This window comes from Pangasianodon hypophthalmus, chromosome 20, assembly GCF_027358585.1.
Source record: "Pangasianodon hypophthalmus isolate fPanHyp1 chromosome 20, fPanHyp1.pri, whole genome shotgun sequence".
NCBI lineage: Eukaryota > Metazoa > Chordata > Actinopteri > Siluriformes > Pangasiidae > Pangasianodon > Pangasianodon hypophthalmus.
The window spans coordinates 7,712,954-7,731,471 of NC_069729.1; the positions used below are offsets into that span (position 1 = coordinate 7,712,954).

Here is an 18,518-nt window from a genome sequence, read left to right on the forward strand (position 1 = left end):
GGATTGCATCAATTCATGTGGTACTGAATGGCATCCTATTATGTTTATATGACAAAAAATCATCCAAGTTTACTATAAGTACACTGAGGGGTATAAAATACTAGAGCCTGTACTATGTTGGAAGATTTGTACTTTGTACTCAAGTATTATTGAAATTTAATACTTGAATACTTAGTATAATCTTTCCAAGTGGAATTTACTTAAGCTACCAAGTAACTCTTGGTATTTTCATTTTGACTCAGTACAAATCTCAAACATCATGAGATTTTTTTTTCTTTTTCATAGTAAGATGTTGTCTTTTGCTGGAGTTTGTAATTGATGCAGGATTAAATTCTCATTTGCCAATCATGTAAAAAATGAAACATTAAAAAAAAATTCACTGTCAAATCTAAAGAAGTATGTTAAGCTAAGTTAGCTTTAAAGTTTGGTAAATTAGCATTTAAATTAGTTTCGTAATTTAGCTAGTTAAATTAGCTAGCAAGTCCTGCAGGGTCAGTGATGATGGAATTGAGGTTTTTACTTAGGAATACTTGAGTGTGTTTATATGTAGATACTTTTTGATGTTCACTCAAGTAGCTTTTTGCATCCTTACTTTTAATTGAGTAAGATTTTGACACAGTCCCCATACTTTTACGTTCAGTTTCTCTGCACTTTTTCCACCCCTGACTATACTAACGTGTAATTGGAGAGAAGGATATAAAGTGTTAGGTGTGGTTAGAGTTTGTTTTTATCTATGAGCATGTCTAAGTATACCTGAAGAACAGTGCACTAGGTGCCAAGTAAGCTATTAGTTTACTTTTACTGGCAATACTATAGTTAGGGAACTCAGGATACTAAATATACAGTTTTATTAATATGAAATCACCTCATATCTAGTGTTTCGGGGATAAACTCCAGATCCATCGTGACCTTGACCAGGATAAAGCAGTTACTAAAGTTGAATAAATGAATGAATGGTTTGAACATATAAATGTAACATAACAATCTATTAACAAGATATTTGTGAATTGGTTCTATTAAAAGGTTTTGTATTAGACTGTAAACAGATTATATGGGACGTAACAAATTACGAGACAAGGTCACTCTGTGCATATACAGTAGAACATATATAATCTGTTAATTTGGTCCTTTGCACCACATCGGTCACTTAGCTGAACCATCTGGTGCTGGTGTCGGGTTGACTGAACATTGCTTATTTATTTAATTAAATTATTTATTTATTTTTGTTCTGTTTTGCTGCATTTTCGCTCACATTTCAGGATCGCACTGTATCACAAATGAGCTGGCATGCAAATCCAGCTCATGTGTTGTGGCACAAGGTTGAGAAATGTTGCAGAAAGAGTTAGAGAAATATGCTGATGCTGACAGACTAACTCGATGCAAAAGCTTTTGGGGTGCATCCATATGCATATGTGTGTATGTTGGTTTATTATTGTCATTGCTGGGATCAGTGAAAGAATATTGTGACTTGGTAGTGTATGTATCTGTTTGTGTGAGTTGTTTTCTTTCTATGACCATATGTGAGCCTCCAAGATGGGATCAGAGATGTTAATCAAACACATTTGCAGGATTTTGATTGTCCAGTGTGTCTGTCTCCTGCACCATGTATCAGCGGGCATCACCTTGCTGTTACACTACACACACCTTACTTATCCCATATGTGTGTTCATCTCAACTCATGACCTACTTTACTTTTTTTCTAATAATACACCTTTAAAGCTTTTATTATTGAAAAACCTATTAACTGACACAGAAATACAACCAGAGGAAACCCACATGAGGATGGGGAGAACATGCACAGAAACTCCACACAGGCTGTAACCTGAGCTCATGATCAAACCCTGGAGCTAGGAGGTGGCAACACTACCACTGCGCTGCCCATCATTTTAGTGGCAGTTTGTAAAGATCAAACACATTTCCAGTCACATTATTACAGTTTGATTGAAAAAAATCCTGAGAAAACAGTGATTTGCAATATTGCCATGTAGTGGATTTTGGTAGTTTCTTCATTTTAGGCTTTCATTCATTCATTCTTTCATCTTCAATGCAGTGGATAAGGCTCTGGGTTAGTGATCAGAAAGTCGGGAGTTCACTGTTATGCTCTTGAGCAAGGTCCTTAACCCTATCTGCTCTATAGGACCCTAACATGGCTGACCCTGCACTCTGACCCCAGCTTCCAAAGAAGGTGGGACAGGCTAAGAAAAGAATTTCACTGTACTGTAATGTATTGTATATGTGACAATAAAAGCGTTCTTCCTTCAGTAACTGCTTTATCATGGTTAGGTTAGTGGTAAGTCCAGAGCCTATTCTTGGAACACTTGGGGCAAGGCGGAAGAACTCACCCCAGATGGGATGCCAGTCCATCGCAGGGCACCATTCCCAACTAGGGGCAATTTAGCATAGTCAGTCCACCTACATGCATGTTTTTTGGAGGGAGTCAACCCAGAAGAAACCTATGCAAACAAGGGGAGACAGTATGACACTCCACATTGACAGTGACCTGAGCTCAGGATCGAATCCCGGACACTGTAGCTGTGAGGTTAGCATTGCGACCCACTGCACTACTGTGCTTCCTTAAGTTTAATGTTCTTTTCCTTAAAAGGCAATTCACAAGGGTGTTTAGGTAGAGAGCTGGCAGTTCATATTAGTGTTTTCATTGCAATGGTAATTTGCATTGCAGAGAACAGAGGGCTTTAAATGACAAACTGCTCCTTTATTGTAATAATATTTATGTAGCTTATGTTTAGGGCTGACTTTCCCAATGGGCTTTAAATGGGCTTTACATTGTATAGTGTTACTATAAAATCAAAGCACATGCTGTTGTTCTTTATGGTCTGGAATAACCTGGAGAAATACAGCAGCACTTTGGCTCACAAGGTTGATTCAGCTGATTTTAATGTGACTAATGGAATATTTTCACAGCAGGAAAAGTTTTTAAGTTAATATGACCTTTGGCTCTAGTTCTGCCTTATATTTGCTCATCAGTGCCCTTGTATCTCACCATTTTTGTGAACACAGCTGTCTTAGACTAGCTTGCCCTTCTTTGCCCATCTGACCATGTGACTTTAATTCCCTCTGATACCAGGAGAGAAGCTTCCAGACAGAGCAATCCATTATCTACTAATTTAGTCCAGGCACAAATAGAAAAAAGGTGCACAAATACTTACATTTGATGTCCAATTCTGGTTATGATGTCCTGGTGTAAAAACTGAAAAAGATAATATTCTATATACCGCAGCGCTGTTGAATTCTCAAATCTGATTGGTCAGAAGATGTTGACTAATCTTCAATTATAATAACAGCATGTTTCTGACAGTAGATCTGGCTGTAATTCAGTATGTTTTCCAACACAGGAGAGTCTTCAGGACAGAGGACTTTGTGCTTTCCTATTTGTCATTAACATGACAAGCTGCAATGTTGAGGCTTGTCTCAAGATATACACCACATTAAATGTAACTATAAACATTTAAAAGTATGTAATCATTGTGAAATTGCTGTGGTATAAGAGGAATAAAACACTTGAGGATGTGCTATTTCTGGAAAACAAAATCAACTTAGCGGTAATAACAGTAACTCCACTTAGCATCGTGCCCCATCACATCACCCAGTCACTGATTATTTTCTTATAACAACCCTCTTGACTGTGTTTTATTCCTTACAAAATTATTTTCACGTGAGATTAAATAAAAATGTACTGACTGAGCTTAAAACAGTTTCTTCAGAGAGGTTGGCATTCCAAATTATCACAGAGGTTTTAAAATGTGATTAATTTTTAAACCGTTGTCTCACTTTCTAGCCGTTGGCTATCAAAGAAAAAAAATGCAATAATCTTTTAGGCGAAAATAAAAAAGCTTTCATCAAGCCTCCTGGACACCAGATATTAAAAACATTTGCAGTGCACAGTGTGTTTTTTTTTTGGTATGTAAAACAAAGTTAAAGAAAATTTGCAATTATGCAGTGACAACAGTATGTTATAGATACATTATACAGTAGATATACACTTACCATCCACTTTTTAATAGGAACATCTGCACATTCATGCAGTTATCCAATCAGCCAGTCACGTGGCAGCAGCGTAATGCATAAAATCCTACAGATACAAGTCAAGAGCATCAGTTAACATTCACATCAAACATCAGAATGGGGAGAAATATGATCTCAGTGACTTTGACTGTGGCATGGACAGGCTGGTTTGAGTAATTCAGAAACTGCTGATATTCTGAGATTTTCACTCATAACAGTAGTCTCAGATTCCTGTTCTGGGACTCGATGTTGTGTTCTGCTCAATATTGTAGCTCATCCATCTTGAGGTGCTTCAGTGTGTTGTGTGTTCTGAGATGCTTTTCTGCTCAGCATGGTTGTAAAGACTGGCTATTTGAGTTACTGTGACCTTCCTGTCAGCTCAATCAAGACTTTTCAGGCCATAGAACTGAATACTGAATAACTGAATGTTTTTTCGTTTTCCTCACCATTCTGTGTAAACTCTAGAGACTGTTTTGTGAGAAAATCCCAAGAGATCAGCAGTTTCTGAAATACTCAAACCAACTTGTCTGGCACCAACAACCATGTCACGATCAAAGTCACTGAGATCACATACCTTTACCCATTTTGAATATTAGGTAAAGCTCTTGACCTGGATCTGCATGATTAGATGCATTGTCCTGCTGTCACATGACTGGCTGCTTGGATAAATGCATAAATGTGCAGTGGTACAGGTGTTCCTATTAAAATGGTTAGTGAGTGTACTTCTTTGTGTTGTACTTGCAGCTGTCACTGTCACTGATCACTGGAATCAAACACCAAAACTATTAAAGAAATGGTTTAGAGCAAAAACGTACATGTTTTCCATATTAATTAATAAATATGCAAATAAATAAATAACCACTGATTAGCATCGTGCTGACTGTGTGCGGCAATCGTTTAAAACGTTTTCCATAATCCATGTCATGAAGAAACCTACAGGAGTGGAGAATCTAAAACCTCTAAATTTTCATTATGAAAAGAAAATGTAGCCCTCAGCAACAAAATACACCTCATTTGCAGAGAAAGTGCTTAAAATATAATATAGAAAATATGTAATTAGAATTTCCCCCAGGCTGTTTTTTTTTCCTTCATGGCTTTGTGAGTAGATCTAATTGAGTTTTCAAAACTTCTAGACTATTCTAGTCTATTCTAGCAGCATCCAATCATCACTGTGAACCTATTATTATCATCATTATTATAGACTCGTTATTCACTAATACTTCCTTTTCACTGTCTGCATCTCTAGAACAGAAAAGAACTGTCACTTAAACACACTGTTAAATGGAAATCAAAGCATATTATTATTCAATAAAGTGGAATCATACAGTGAAACAGGCTCATTTGTGCTTGATGATGGAGAGATTAAAGATTACATTATATTGTTGGTTAATATTTATATGGTGATGGTAATGGGAAGGCATTAGGCAGGGCTGAAAGAAGAAAAGATTACAGATTACAGAAAAAAACATTTTTTCTGCATTTTAAGTGATTGATATTGATACATAACTAAAAAAAACAGTTACCAGTCTCAATATTTTTAATATTTTAAAAAATATTATTTTTTAAAATATTAAAAATATTGAGACTGGTAACTGTTTTTTTTAGTTATGTATCAATATCAATCACTTAAAATGCAGAAAAAATGTTTTTTTCTGTAATCTGTAATCTTTTCTTCTTTCAGCCCTGCCTAATGCCTTCCCATTACCATCACCATATAAATATTAACCAACAATATAATGTAATCTTTAATCTCTCCATCATCAAGCACAAATGAGATGTGTTTCAATCATTCATTCATTCATTTAATAGTAACTGTTTTTAGGATCTGCAAACGTCTATCGCCATTTTATGGTATGAAATGAGTTGACGTTACGCCAGTAAACATTTGGTAAAAGTACTTTGCCACATTTTCTGTATCTTTTTCTGTGCTGGGTGGCTTTGCAGAGGCAGAGTATGACCAAATCTCCTACCCTTAGACTGCGCTCTTTTCGTTGATTTATACTGCCTTCATTCCTTAATCCCACAGCTTTTAGAGAACACACACAGAGAAATCCCTCAAGTTGTTGGAGCTCAGGCTGAGCCACAAAGCTGCGTAATGCCACCTCCGAGTTTCCCGTCACCCATTTTTATCTCTTGGACGTGCTGCATATGAAATTCACTGCAGACTGGAAAGCCCTTCTGAGCTGCTTTGAAGTGATATCTTACTTACTTATAAGTGTTCAAACTTTCTTCGCTGATGAAAAAGAGTTGCTGTGTTCAGTGTGTGTGTGTGTGTGTGTGTGTGTGTGTGTGTGTGTGTGTGTCATGACAGCTCCTGTACTACATTAGCTAATAGTCTTTAATTAATAAGTAGCTGCTCACTGTGAGGAATTGCAGTGAAATTATGTAACATATATAGTGACAGAACATTGGACGTAAACACCATAAAACAAAACTGATGAATTCTGCAAAAAAAAAAAAAAAGCTGAGGCTGATGGAGGCAGTGTTACACTATAAAATACTACTGACAAATAACAAATGATGCCATAGTTTTGTGTCAAAATTCCCTTTTCAGTTCAGTAAGGTTTAACACCTGCTCAGAAATGATTGCTCTTAACAGATATAAGATGTAAAATATCCTGCCTCATATTATTCAGCATCCTGTTTTTGATTGAAATCAAAATTTAAATATTGTTCGTTAGTCAAATCAACAAACTGATCTTCAAAAGTATTCTGAAACATGTACAGAACCACATGTAATGTTTGATACCGTACATACATCTCTGATGACACTCATTATTTCCTGGTTAGTCTCATATGTATGGAGTGATGTTCAAAAATAGCTAATTGATTAATAATAGTTGATCTATCAATCTACTTATAGCGATCTTTAATCTTTTTATGGCGTGATTATATTGTCCGGCATAGAACATGTTAATTTTATAGATCTCTGCTATAAGTCACATCTCTGCAATGCATGTATTTCTTTCTTAATTTATCCATCCTGAGAAAGAAGTAATTAAAATGTTTGTTTAATAATAAACATTATCAATTGTAGTCAACATGATACTTTGGGATATTAATAATATTTATCAGTTATAGTCAGTTATGTTACTTTGTGCTGTTATTATGCTTTATTGTTATCGTTTCTATAGTAACAGCTCATTCATAGGGACGTTTAAGGCAAAAATGCCACATAATACAAACCGAATAATAAACAGATTTAAAAAAAACTTGTTGTTATTTAACAAAGACAAACATCTAATTGCTTATAAGCTGAAGTTTTCTGTAAGGGAACGTTTATTTATCATGTATGGAACAATCTCGGGCGTATGTCTCGGTCTCGGCACTTTGTAACAGTCTGAAAGTTTTCCTCCACAGGAAAGTCTTCACGACAGAAGAGTTTGTGCATTGTGTTTTTTTCGGGAATATGACAAGCTGCATTTTTTTTCTCTAAGAGACAGATAAAAGAAAAAAAAACTGAAGAGAGAATGACTTTATAGCTGTAATCATTTTAGTGTTTCACGGATTTTACAATGTTTATAACGATAAATGTTTAAAATGTAAACGTAACTGTAAATATAGCTATGAAAGGTTAAAATGTGTTGTTAATTAATAAAGTAAAAATTGTAATCGTTGGAAAATCGCTGTGGTTCAAGAGGAATAAAACACATTGGTACATGCTGTTATTGGAAAATAATCGACTTCAGGGTGGTAATAGTAAATCGGGACGCATTACATGGTTATTTTTTTATTACAGCACGCACCAAAGTGCTTAATTTATTACATAGTATATGTGTTCATTTTAGTTATCTTATCTATAGCATGGATAGGATGTCCTGCATGTCTCATCTGACCAATATGTGTAAATTAGGGCCTAAAAGAGGAGCAGGGAGGTTGAACTTGTAAGCTGACTTTGAATAGTGAAGAAACTTGAAGACTTTTAAATCAGACAGAGTGTGAAATAGTGAACCTGATCTGAAGATGCTGATCCTTTTACTGTCTGTTGAATCTCCAGCTATAAATTTCTTTTTCCTTTTTCCCCTTTTTATATTGCTTTCTTTAAATATCAATTCTGTCTTATGTTAAAAATAAACCTGACTTTTTTGGAGACTTTTTTTAAACTCTTTTATATTTTGGCTCAAACAAAATTTCTTATCAGTTTATTATTCATGTTCTTAGCACACAGGGTAGCATTTTATAAAGCAAGTATCAACATCTGCTCTTATACTTGAACAGGCCTCAAGTGATCCGTGACAACATACGAATGCACCGACCTCTTTTCTATTTTTCTCCTCCCTCACTGTCTTCTTTCCCTCCATCATTGTGTAGCTAACACAACACAATGTAAAAGCATTCCACAGACTTTTTTTTCCTACTGTAACTGTGGAGTGTGTTAAATGTACACAGCAGTGCTAATATGGCATTAAATTGACCTCAGACTGTTGTCTCAGAGTTAATTATAGAGGGACAGAGAGATTTTGACACAGCAGAGTGCCTTCTATATGGGAAATTACCAGATAGGAGCAGGAACACACACAAAATGCTCTTGTGTATGTTTAATCCTAGTCTTCTGGGTTTTTACTTTACACAGGCTGCGACTCGTACTTTGTTCTTTTGTTCAGTAGGTCAAACTATCATGGAACCACCACTTTAGGAAGGTATAGTTTGTTTAAAAATATTTTCTTTTCATAATAGCTTGCAGCATAAACTGATCCGAGCACTTAAAAACATCACTTAAGTCATATTCACAGTGTTAGGTTCTCAGAGTGCATCTGTAATAACATGTCTCGATCATATTATAAAACGTGGAAGGTTTTAAGTTGCATGAGCAAGGTTCTAGCAGGTTGCTTTTGCAGGAGATGTTTCCATCACACGTGGCAATGATATCACATTATCGCATCATCAAATATAATCATATTGTAGCATATGCCAATATGGCTTTAAATCAACAGTAGCATAAGTTGTCATTCATTTTTAGATCATTCTGTGAAAGATAAGTGTTAAAAGTGACTAATCTTTACGTGGTTTTCCTGTTGCATCCCTCTATCTTCTGTTTCCTCCCGTATCTGTGTCCGCAAACATGCCTTCAAGAGAATTTGATGCCATTTTATGTGCCTGTTTCCATAAATATGTTAATGGTGCTAATAATTAATATGAAGTTAAGATATTTAATTAGCTATTTTGAAGCGGATTTTTACAATTCTATTGCTTTAAAATGAGAAGAGATACTCAGGTCAGTGAAATCTCCATTGCTAAGCAGTGACCAGAACATGAAGGGTGATTGAGTGGAAAGCTGTAGGCTGAGCCTGAGCCACTTGGAGATACCAGTAATTGCACTATATGGGTCAGTGAATGGCAATGCAGGATGAAATCAATGGCATGTGTGTAAATGTCACAGAAAGAATTCAAGAATGTTAAAACCATATTTCAATATTCATGTGATTAAACACAATTTTAACTGCAATTACTTTCTGACCTAAGACTGAGCTACAGTACAACTGCAAAAGACCACATGGGATTTTACTTCTTTCAGCCAAGGAGCAATGGTGCACAGTCTCACTAAAACTGGACAGTTGAAGATCGGAAAAACATCACCTGCTCTTTTTCCAGTCTTCTACTGTTGTAGCTCATCCACATCAGGGTCTGGCAATGCATTGTGAGATGCTTTTCTGCTCACCATGGTTGTAAAGAGTGGTTATTTGAGTAACTGAACCAGTCTGGCCATTCTCCTCTGACCGTTCTCTTCAAGGTGCTTCTTCTGCCTGAAGAACTGCCGCTCACCAGATATTTTTTTTGTTTTGTTTTTGACACCATTCTGTGTAAATGCTACAGACTGTTGTGTGTGAAAATCCCTGGAGATCAGCAGTTTCTGAAATACTTAAATAAGCCTGTCTGACACCAACGGCCATGCCAAGTTACTGAGATCACATTTTTTCCTCATCAGAATGTGGGATCTGTGTGCCATTTTCCACTTTCTGATAAGAGGAACAATCAGCTGGCAGCATTTATTTATTTTTTTTAAAATTCCATTCAAATCAAGGGCAGAATACAGCCTGTGTGCTCCTGTCACTTTGCAGACGTTGTTAGAATTGCAGTAGACACAACACAGTGTTTTGATTTTAACATGATTTTCTTAGAACAGTTTTCTTTGGAAAACATCCAAGAATTTCTAATGTTACTGAAATTGAGATCTTACCCGCAATGTCCTGAGTTTTACAAAGAGGTAATTAAAAGGTTTTTAATGAAATAAATCACATCACTATTAAATTTTATATGCCAGGAGCTAGGGGTTTAATGAGCAAACAACAGTGCTTGAAAATCAATCAGAGTATTCAGATGGTGTTTTAAAAAGGCTTTATCAATACATATGTACTTTTTATCTAAAGTGCTTTAGGGGTGTTTGAGCAGAATCTCACTGTCAGAATCTCCTCTCTTTCTCTCTCTCTCTCTCTCTCTCTCTCTCTCTCTCTCTCTCTCTCTATGCAGGAGTTTACATCACTAACGAAGGAGCTGAGTGCATGCCGGGAGCAGCTTCTGGAGAAAGAGGAGGAAATCTCTGAGCTTAAAGCAGAGAGGAACAACACCAGGGTGTGTGTGTGTGTATGTGTGTGTATGTGTGTGTGTGTGTGTGTGTGTGTGAGCCTGCCAAAGAGCCTGTGTTTAACATTTAATGAAATGTATAATTTAACTACTTGAGCTGAAGATTACGGCCTTGCACCTTGGTTGTAAGTAGCAATCAGAATAAACCATGATATGTCAGTCAGAAGCCGAGCCGATAAGAACAAGACACTCTGTTAGGCTGTGATGCGACTTACCAGAAGCAAAATAGTCTGAAAATCTGGCCATCAACTATAATTAGTTAAATCAAACAATTAGGATAGAAACAACTGCAGCATATTGAAAGCTTTTTTAATCACTTTTTCATGAAATAAAATAACAACACTTAAAAGGAATGGTACTATTTCCACATTGTTAACACTCCCTGGATTATTGTTAATCGCAGGATATACAAGGCTATAGAGTGAGCAGTGCAGCAGGAGGCAGAAGTTTGATGACAGAAGGAAAGGTGGTGTACTGATGTCCAGAATTCAGGCCAATATCTTCAGTTTTATGCAAAACAAGCTGTATCTGATTTGCTTACAGAAAAAAGCAGTAAAAGACATTGCCAGTAGGATGGCTGGCCACTTTACTGCTTTGCACACTTTTGCTTTACATTTATTTAAATGAAATTTATATTGATAAATGAATAAACAATTTCCTCACAGCTGAATGCATATGCAGTTCATTAACAACTCTGTGTGTATGTGTGTGTGTGTGTGTGTGTGTGTGTGTAGCTCCTTCTGGAGCATTTGGAGTGCCTGGTGTCTCGTCACGAGCGCTCTTTGAGGATGACGGTGGTGAAGAGACAAGCTCCTCCACCCTCCGGAGTCTCCAGTGAAGTGGAGGTGCTTAAGGCTCTCAAATCTCTGTTTGAGCACCACAAAGCCCTGGATGAGAAGGTTTGACATCACTACCGTCCCTCCCCTGTGAATTTTAGGAATAGTTAAGGATTTTCATCTTCATAAAAGGGTCCTATTTGAAAGAGTGTCTAAAGGGAAAACCCTATGTTTTATTCTCCTCATGGGAAAACCTTAAGAATCTTTGTGTCAGACACAGTCAGATTTATTCACGCTAGGGGTTGGATATACTAGTTGACTAATCTATTCACTAGTTGCCGCTGTGGGGAGCTGTCAGCTAGTCGGAGCATTCGAAACAACAGTAAGATAAATGGTTAGAAGATGCAGGCAGATGGGAAAGAAAGCAGGCTAAATGTACTTTGTTTGTCTAGAATTAGTAACTGCACAAGACTGCAGTGGGAAAATTTGCTTTAATGGACGTTTACCCTTCCTGTGTGGAGAGCTGTGCGCACTCCTACTCCCACCATTTCCTGAAGGAATTCCTTCCACAGATATTTTTTGTACTTTAAGGCTACATAAAATCCTTGCACTGTATCATGGTGAATTCCATTGTGACCAGCGCTGTGTTAAAAAGCGATTTCAGAGCCGCGGGTTGCATATCACTGTGCAATCCCACTCAGCTAGTTTAGAGTCACATCATCAACGACACATACCAGCTCAAAGAGTCTGATCCAGAATGTTTTTCAGATGCTACTGACCTCACATGATCCCTCAGTCATTAAGCTATAAGAGCTTTTGTGCCTCGCTGTGCGCCCTCAGTTTCAGAATCAGTGATTTCAGCTGAGATGCTAGCTGAATGCAGTTTAATCAATGCAATTTAAGAATACCTACTTTCTAAAATATTATAATACAATATACATATTTATTAGTTTGCACATTTATTGCACCGATTTAGTTTTTCATTTCTTTTTGTTGTTACTAGTGTAGCCTAAATGCTAAATTCCAGCACTAAAGCTGGAAATTTCATTTGTAGTCTGTGTATGGCTGTTAATTGAAGCACAGCCTAAAAATAGCCATGTCCTAAAAGTTTTTTTTTAAAATTACTGGTTGATTAGTAAAAATTTGTAGTTGTACAATTCCTATTTCACACCGCTGTATGGGCCAATCACAGGAAGTGGGCATGCACTTTGTATGCTTTGGTTTGAGAGAGCTACTTTTCCAAACTGAAGTGTCTTTATTTTCAATAAATTAGAAGCCTTAAAGCACTTAACTTGTTTTTCACTATCATCGATGATAGAAAATTCTGCTGATATTGTGCATGAGTGTGAATTAAGATACTTGGTTGAAGTTTTGTCAGTGTGTGATATTGGTTTGTTGACTTGCTGTAGGTGCGGGAGCGACTGCGTGTGGCTCTGGAAAGAGTGACATCACTAGAGGGCCAACTGGCGGCCACCAGTCAGGAGGTATGTGTGTAAATATTGTATGTATATGTATATTGATCTTTGCTGAAATCATCTTTCTAAGATCCAACATCTACTACCACCACCGGACACCATCTACACTGAAAAAAAAGCTCGGTGAATTTACTTAATTCAACAAACGTGTACATCGGTTCCATATGATTCAATCGAGTTAACATTAACACAGTGTATTTTTGTACATCCAGCATGATTTAATCATGTAATTTCAAAGCCCTGAAAAAAAAAAAAGGGTTTTTAATAATGTAATTAATTGCGTTAATACTACATGAATTGATCACGATCACTTTAAATATCTATTTAAAGATCACTATTCAATCTAGTAATTAAAAACTTGTCTAAATTACCTTTAGTATAAGCAATGAATTCACACTATTATGAGAAACTTTAATATTTATGTAAAGTATTTGTAGTACATTCACATTTATGCAGTTATTCAATCAGCCAATCATGTGGCAGCAGCATAATACATAAAATCATGCAGATACAGGTCAAGAGCTTCAGTTAATGTTTGCATCAAACATCAGAATGCAGAAAAAGTATGATCTTTTGTGAAAAACAAAAAGAATGACAGGTCTGTAGGAGGAAACACCTTGAGGTCAGAGGAAATGGCCAGATTGGTTCAAGCTGCCAGGAAGGATATAGTAACTCATATAATCACTCTTTACACCCATGGTGAGCAGAAAGGCATCTCAGCGTGCAGGTTAAAGTCACAGAAATCACACTTTTCTTCATTCTGATGTTTGATGTGAACATTAACTGAAGCTCCTGACCTGTATCTGCATGATTTTATGTATTGTGCCGCTGCCACATGATTGGCTGATTGGATAACTGCATGAATGGGCAGGCGTACAGGTGTTCCTATTAATCCTATTGAGTGTATATTCTCTTAAATATGATGACCACATATTCCTTTTTTCAGTGTACTTTCTTCTGTTATTATTTGTAAATCTTATATTGTGTTATTCTTTCTACACTGAAATATCTCATTTTTTTTAGGATCAATAACTTTTAATTATCTTTTTAATTGTCTTTTGTCTTTTTCAATTGAAAAAAAACTAAATTTGACTTATTTTGACAGCTTAAAAATTTCTAGATTCAGTAGTTCCACTAAAGATGAGTGCAGATATTTTTCAATATCTGTTAACAAACTGTATAATCTGGAGACTAGCTAGGTTTCTGTCTGAGGGATGCAAGAATTTTAGTAATGTTCGCTGAAGCAGGCAACAGAAACAGCCTATTGATAATGATTTCTATATTTAGCTGTAGCAGATAATTTGTCAGTATGAGAAATGGTGGTGTTCGGAATGAAAAAAAGTGCATTTAGGCAGAACTTTTGTGTTATGTGACAGAGCGTTTATCATTCAGAACTGTACTCTCTGGGATGTTTAAGGTCTTTGTTATGGTAGCTTGCTTTGGCTTTACTCTGTAACTTTTTCCATTCGAATGTTGTTCCTGAGAACTTTAGTAATCTCCTTCACTTTCACAATTATTACATACCACCAAATGCCAACGTCTTTTGTGATGACAATAGTTGCAATTTACACAAGATTTATTTAATATAGTGTCTGAATACTTTACACATATTTTTTAATGCTTATGAATATATACTTTTTGTTCATATTTACAAGTTGAAAGATGTTGTGTGTATAAATTTGAAGTATTTACGTATGCTGTAGTTAAAGCAATTTTACATTTATGGCATTTGGCAGAAGCCCTTATCCAGAACAGCTTACATTTACACCATTTATACAACTGAGCAGTTGAGGGTTAAGGGCCTTGCTCAAGGGCCCAGCAGTGGCAGCTTGGCAGTTCTGGGATTTAAACTAACAACCTTCTGATCAGTAGTCCAACAGCTTAACCACTGAGCCACCAAAAAGCAAATAAATAACTAACCACTGCCCAAGCAACCAAAAAGCAAATTAATTAATTAGTTCAGTTCAGTTTATTTATTTGTATAGCACAATTTAATACAATTTGCATTGCCCAAAGTGCTTTACAATCACATACTAAGAAATACAATAAAAATACAATAATAGACACACAAACATCACCTGCACATACACACACACACATAATAACTTCATCCAATGAGCTCCCCATTTGTATTTCAAAGATGTTGTTTTAATATACATTTAAACATAGGTAAAGATTTAATAGATCGAATAAAAAGAGGGAGATCGTTCCACAATTTAGGGCCTGCTCGTGAAAAGGCTCTATCTCCTCTGTGTTTGTATTTTGTCCTAGTAGCACATAACTGATGTCGATTTTCTGATCTCGGAGAACTAGAGGGAAAGTAGAATGACACCATAATGGACAAATACACAGGAGCTAGATTGTGCAGGAACTTGAAAACCAGTACAAGAATCTTATAGATACTGGCAGCCACTTTAATGAAATTAAAAACGGAGGTACCGATTCATATTTCTTTGCCGACTTGATCATTTTTGCTGCTGCATTTTGGATTTTCTGCAAACGCATAAGTGCTTGAGCATCAACTCCATAATAAAGGGAGTTACAATAATCCATTCGAGAAAAAACAATGGCAGTAATTGCGTTCTCAAAATCTGAACTGGATAGGAATGGTTTAGTTTTGGCTAGCAGATGTAGATTAATTAATCAATGAATAATTAATCAATTAATTAAAAAACACACCAAAAACTTTAGCTAAGGGGTGTGTAGGGGTGAAAGCATACTTGTAAAACTCATGTATCCGTCAGAAATATGGCAGTAGAAAAAGGTTTTCTGATCATTAGAACAATTAACTAATTCACTAACTGACAAAATAACGAATGTTTAGATAATTATATCAATAACTAGTTTAAAACACTTTGTATATACCATCCATGTTTTCTCTTTTTTATTTGTAGGTCCAAATATCCAGAACACATTCTCCAGCTCTGTCCTTTAGCTTAGTTTGTGCCTCATGGCTCAGTTTAGCAGCTCGCATCTACAATATAATGCCGCTTGTAAACCAAAAAAAATCTGTATGTGATGGGAAACAGTGGCACATTAAAGAGGTGCTTTCTTGTAGTATCGTCTGATTTATGGTTTCATTTCTGTGTCATTGTCTTTTCATGTAGTTAACTGTAGACTCAGAGAGTACAGAAAACGATCTGATTTTAATCAGCGACATGTACATTTTTTTTACTTTGTTTTTCTCATTCTAAGCAAAGGAACAAGTTTGCAATACAAAAAGGCAAATATAGAAAACATATTGTTGATCTAGATGCTTCTGGATGAAAATATATTATTTATATATTATATTTTTCTCCAATAAGGCAAACCTTGTGGTTTTTTTTATTGTATTTTCAACAGATTGACTGTTGTATGTTTAAATCTCAGAAATACTTGAGCTGTTTGCAGGAAATACTGAATTTAAGAAAACTTAAAAAAAAATAAAAACAAACGTTCTTGAATGACATTTCTTGTTTTTATCCATGTGATTGGGTATCTGGGACAAAACCTACAATTCAGCTGAGTCATTAAGCATTCACTGTGTGTGTGTGTGTGTGTGTGTGTGGCCTTCACTCTCAATAATGAGCTCAGATTACATTTTTCCTAGTCTTTTCACTATTAACCCTTGACCTAGAATTTCCCTTTCACTGATTTCATTACATTAGCAGGTGAGAGAGGTATGTGGTGTGTGTGTGTGTGTGTGTGTGTGTTTATAAAGAGCAGTCACTTATAAAATTAAATGTGTCTTTTAACAATGTGATTAAAGAAACTGAGCTGAGTTTATAAAGGTTAATGCTGAACAAGTTATTTTAAAGATTGTTCTACTTTTGAGAAAAATTCTAAAATGGCTTGATTTTGAGCAGAACATCTGAACCTCCTTCTTTCTCCACTAGCACGATTGAGTTTGATATAACATTTCATCACGCTTTCGCCTATTCCTGATGCTCCAGGCTTCTAGGACACGAAGCTGCAGGGACGACTTTCATTGCAAAATAAATCCCATTAAGCCTCTCAGTGCAGATTTTATTTCATGAACATTATGTAAATGTATATAATAATATTTTGTTTATTTATTAGAGCCATAGAGCTTTCTATTCTCAAACCTTCCACCCACAGATCACATTAGGTCCAAGTGTGCATTATTTATAGGCTCCTTGTTTTTGAGTTAGTGAGGTTTGGATTAAACCACTTCAACTCAAGGGAAAAGTCAAACAGAATAATAACTATATGAACTTATATAATAAATATAATAACTTTGATAATGTTGGTTTGTAATTTCTAAAAGAAAAAATTAATTAATTAATTAATTAATTAATGGACTCCACTATGAGAACCAATGATATTAACACATGTATTAAAACATGTTATTCAGTGTGTGTAGAAGCAGCACTACTGCCACTATGTGTGTGTGTGTGTGTGTGTGTGTCTGGTCCTTAGAAATCTGTCTCTTGCTTTGTCAGTCTCTTCTTCTCATTGTCTTTCTTTTCTCCTCCTCTTTCTCTTGCCTTATTCTCACCTTCTCTTTTGTTTTCTTTCCTGAACCTCATCTATGCTCTCCCTCGCTCTGTTTCTTCCTTTTTTTCCTTCACTGTTTTTCATTTTCTAATTTATACCTATACTTTATCTGGCTGTCTCTGCCCTTTCCTCACCCTCTTCCATTCATTTTCTCTCTGTTTTGCTCCTTCTTTCATCCTTATGTTTGCTCTCTCCCTCTCTCTCTCTCTCTCTCTCTCTCTCTGTCCCCTTCTCTTCATTTCCTTCTATGCTTTCACTTTCTCCTTTTCCCATCCCCTCATGTGATTTCTCTTACTCCTCCTTTCCTTACTCATCCTCACCTACTCCTCTCTCCCTGCTATGCCTCCTTCCACTCACTGCCCTTCTCTCATTCATTTCAAGTCCTCTATCTCTCATTCCTTCTCTTCTCAATACATTTTCTTATGTGCTTTCTTTCGCTCTTTGTCTTTGCCATCTGTTTTGTCTCATGTTTTCGCTTCATCTCTTCAATTCTCATCCTGTCATACTCTCTTTAAACCTTTCTCGCCTTCACTGTGTTTTCGCTTTCTCTCCTTCTCCTGTCTTCTCTCATGCACTCCTACTCTCTTTCCTTGTCTTCATGTATGCTTTCTTTCATTCTCTTTCTCCTTCACTCATCCTGTCATATGCTTAATATCTCATAGCTCCTTCTTTTCCTTCCTCTCCTTTTCTCATCCTTGTCCTTGCTTTCTGTCCTTCTCTCTCTCTCTCTCTCTCTCTCTCTCTCTCTCTTTCTTATTTAAGTTCCAGTGTGTACGTAGTCAATAAAATGAGCCCCACACTTCATTACACTGCACTGAATATTCTTGATGATTTTTAGTAAGTTTAAGTGCTCAGGGTTGATGTTGGTGTTCGGCCTCGCTGTGTTCAGGTAGCACTGAGAAACAGATGAGTGCCATCCTATGGATATTTACCAAAACACACACACACACACATTAGGTAATTCATTAATCAGCTCAAAAGCATGTGCATTAGGCAATTCATTAGAAAGCCACATTAAACAGTTAAACTTCATTTGCTACATTTAATCTAATGGTAGACATTTTTATCAGCATGTAAAGGGTTAAATGTTCACTAGTGGCTCTCCATCAATGCTAACAATCCCCAGTGTAAAACCACTTTGTAAAACAAAAATGTTTGTGCTTTG

At 36.1% G+C, this 18,518-nt stretch overlaps 1 protein-coding gene across 7 annotated transcripts in view; it reads left to right on the plus strand.

The window, feature by feature from the left end:
• The window catches only part of ppfia4 (PTPRF interacting protein alpha 4), a 129,013-nt gene that overhangs the window by 71,114 nt on the left and 39,381 nt on the right, over positions 1-18,518 (plus strand). For all 7 annotated transcript variants that reach the window (XM_053226995.1, XM_053227001.1, XM_053226999.1 and 4 more), the window contains exons 2-4: positions 10,492-10,593; positions 11,340-11,504; positions 12,791-12,865. In XM_053226995.1, coding sequence (XP_053082970.1) covers positions 10,492-10,593; positions 11,340-11,504; positions 12,791-12,865 — 342 coding nt within the window. The remainder of the gene's footprint in view (positions 1-10,491; positions 10,594-11,339; positions 11,505-12,790; positions 12,866-18,518) is intronic.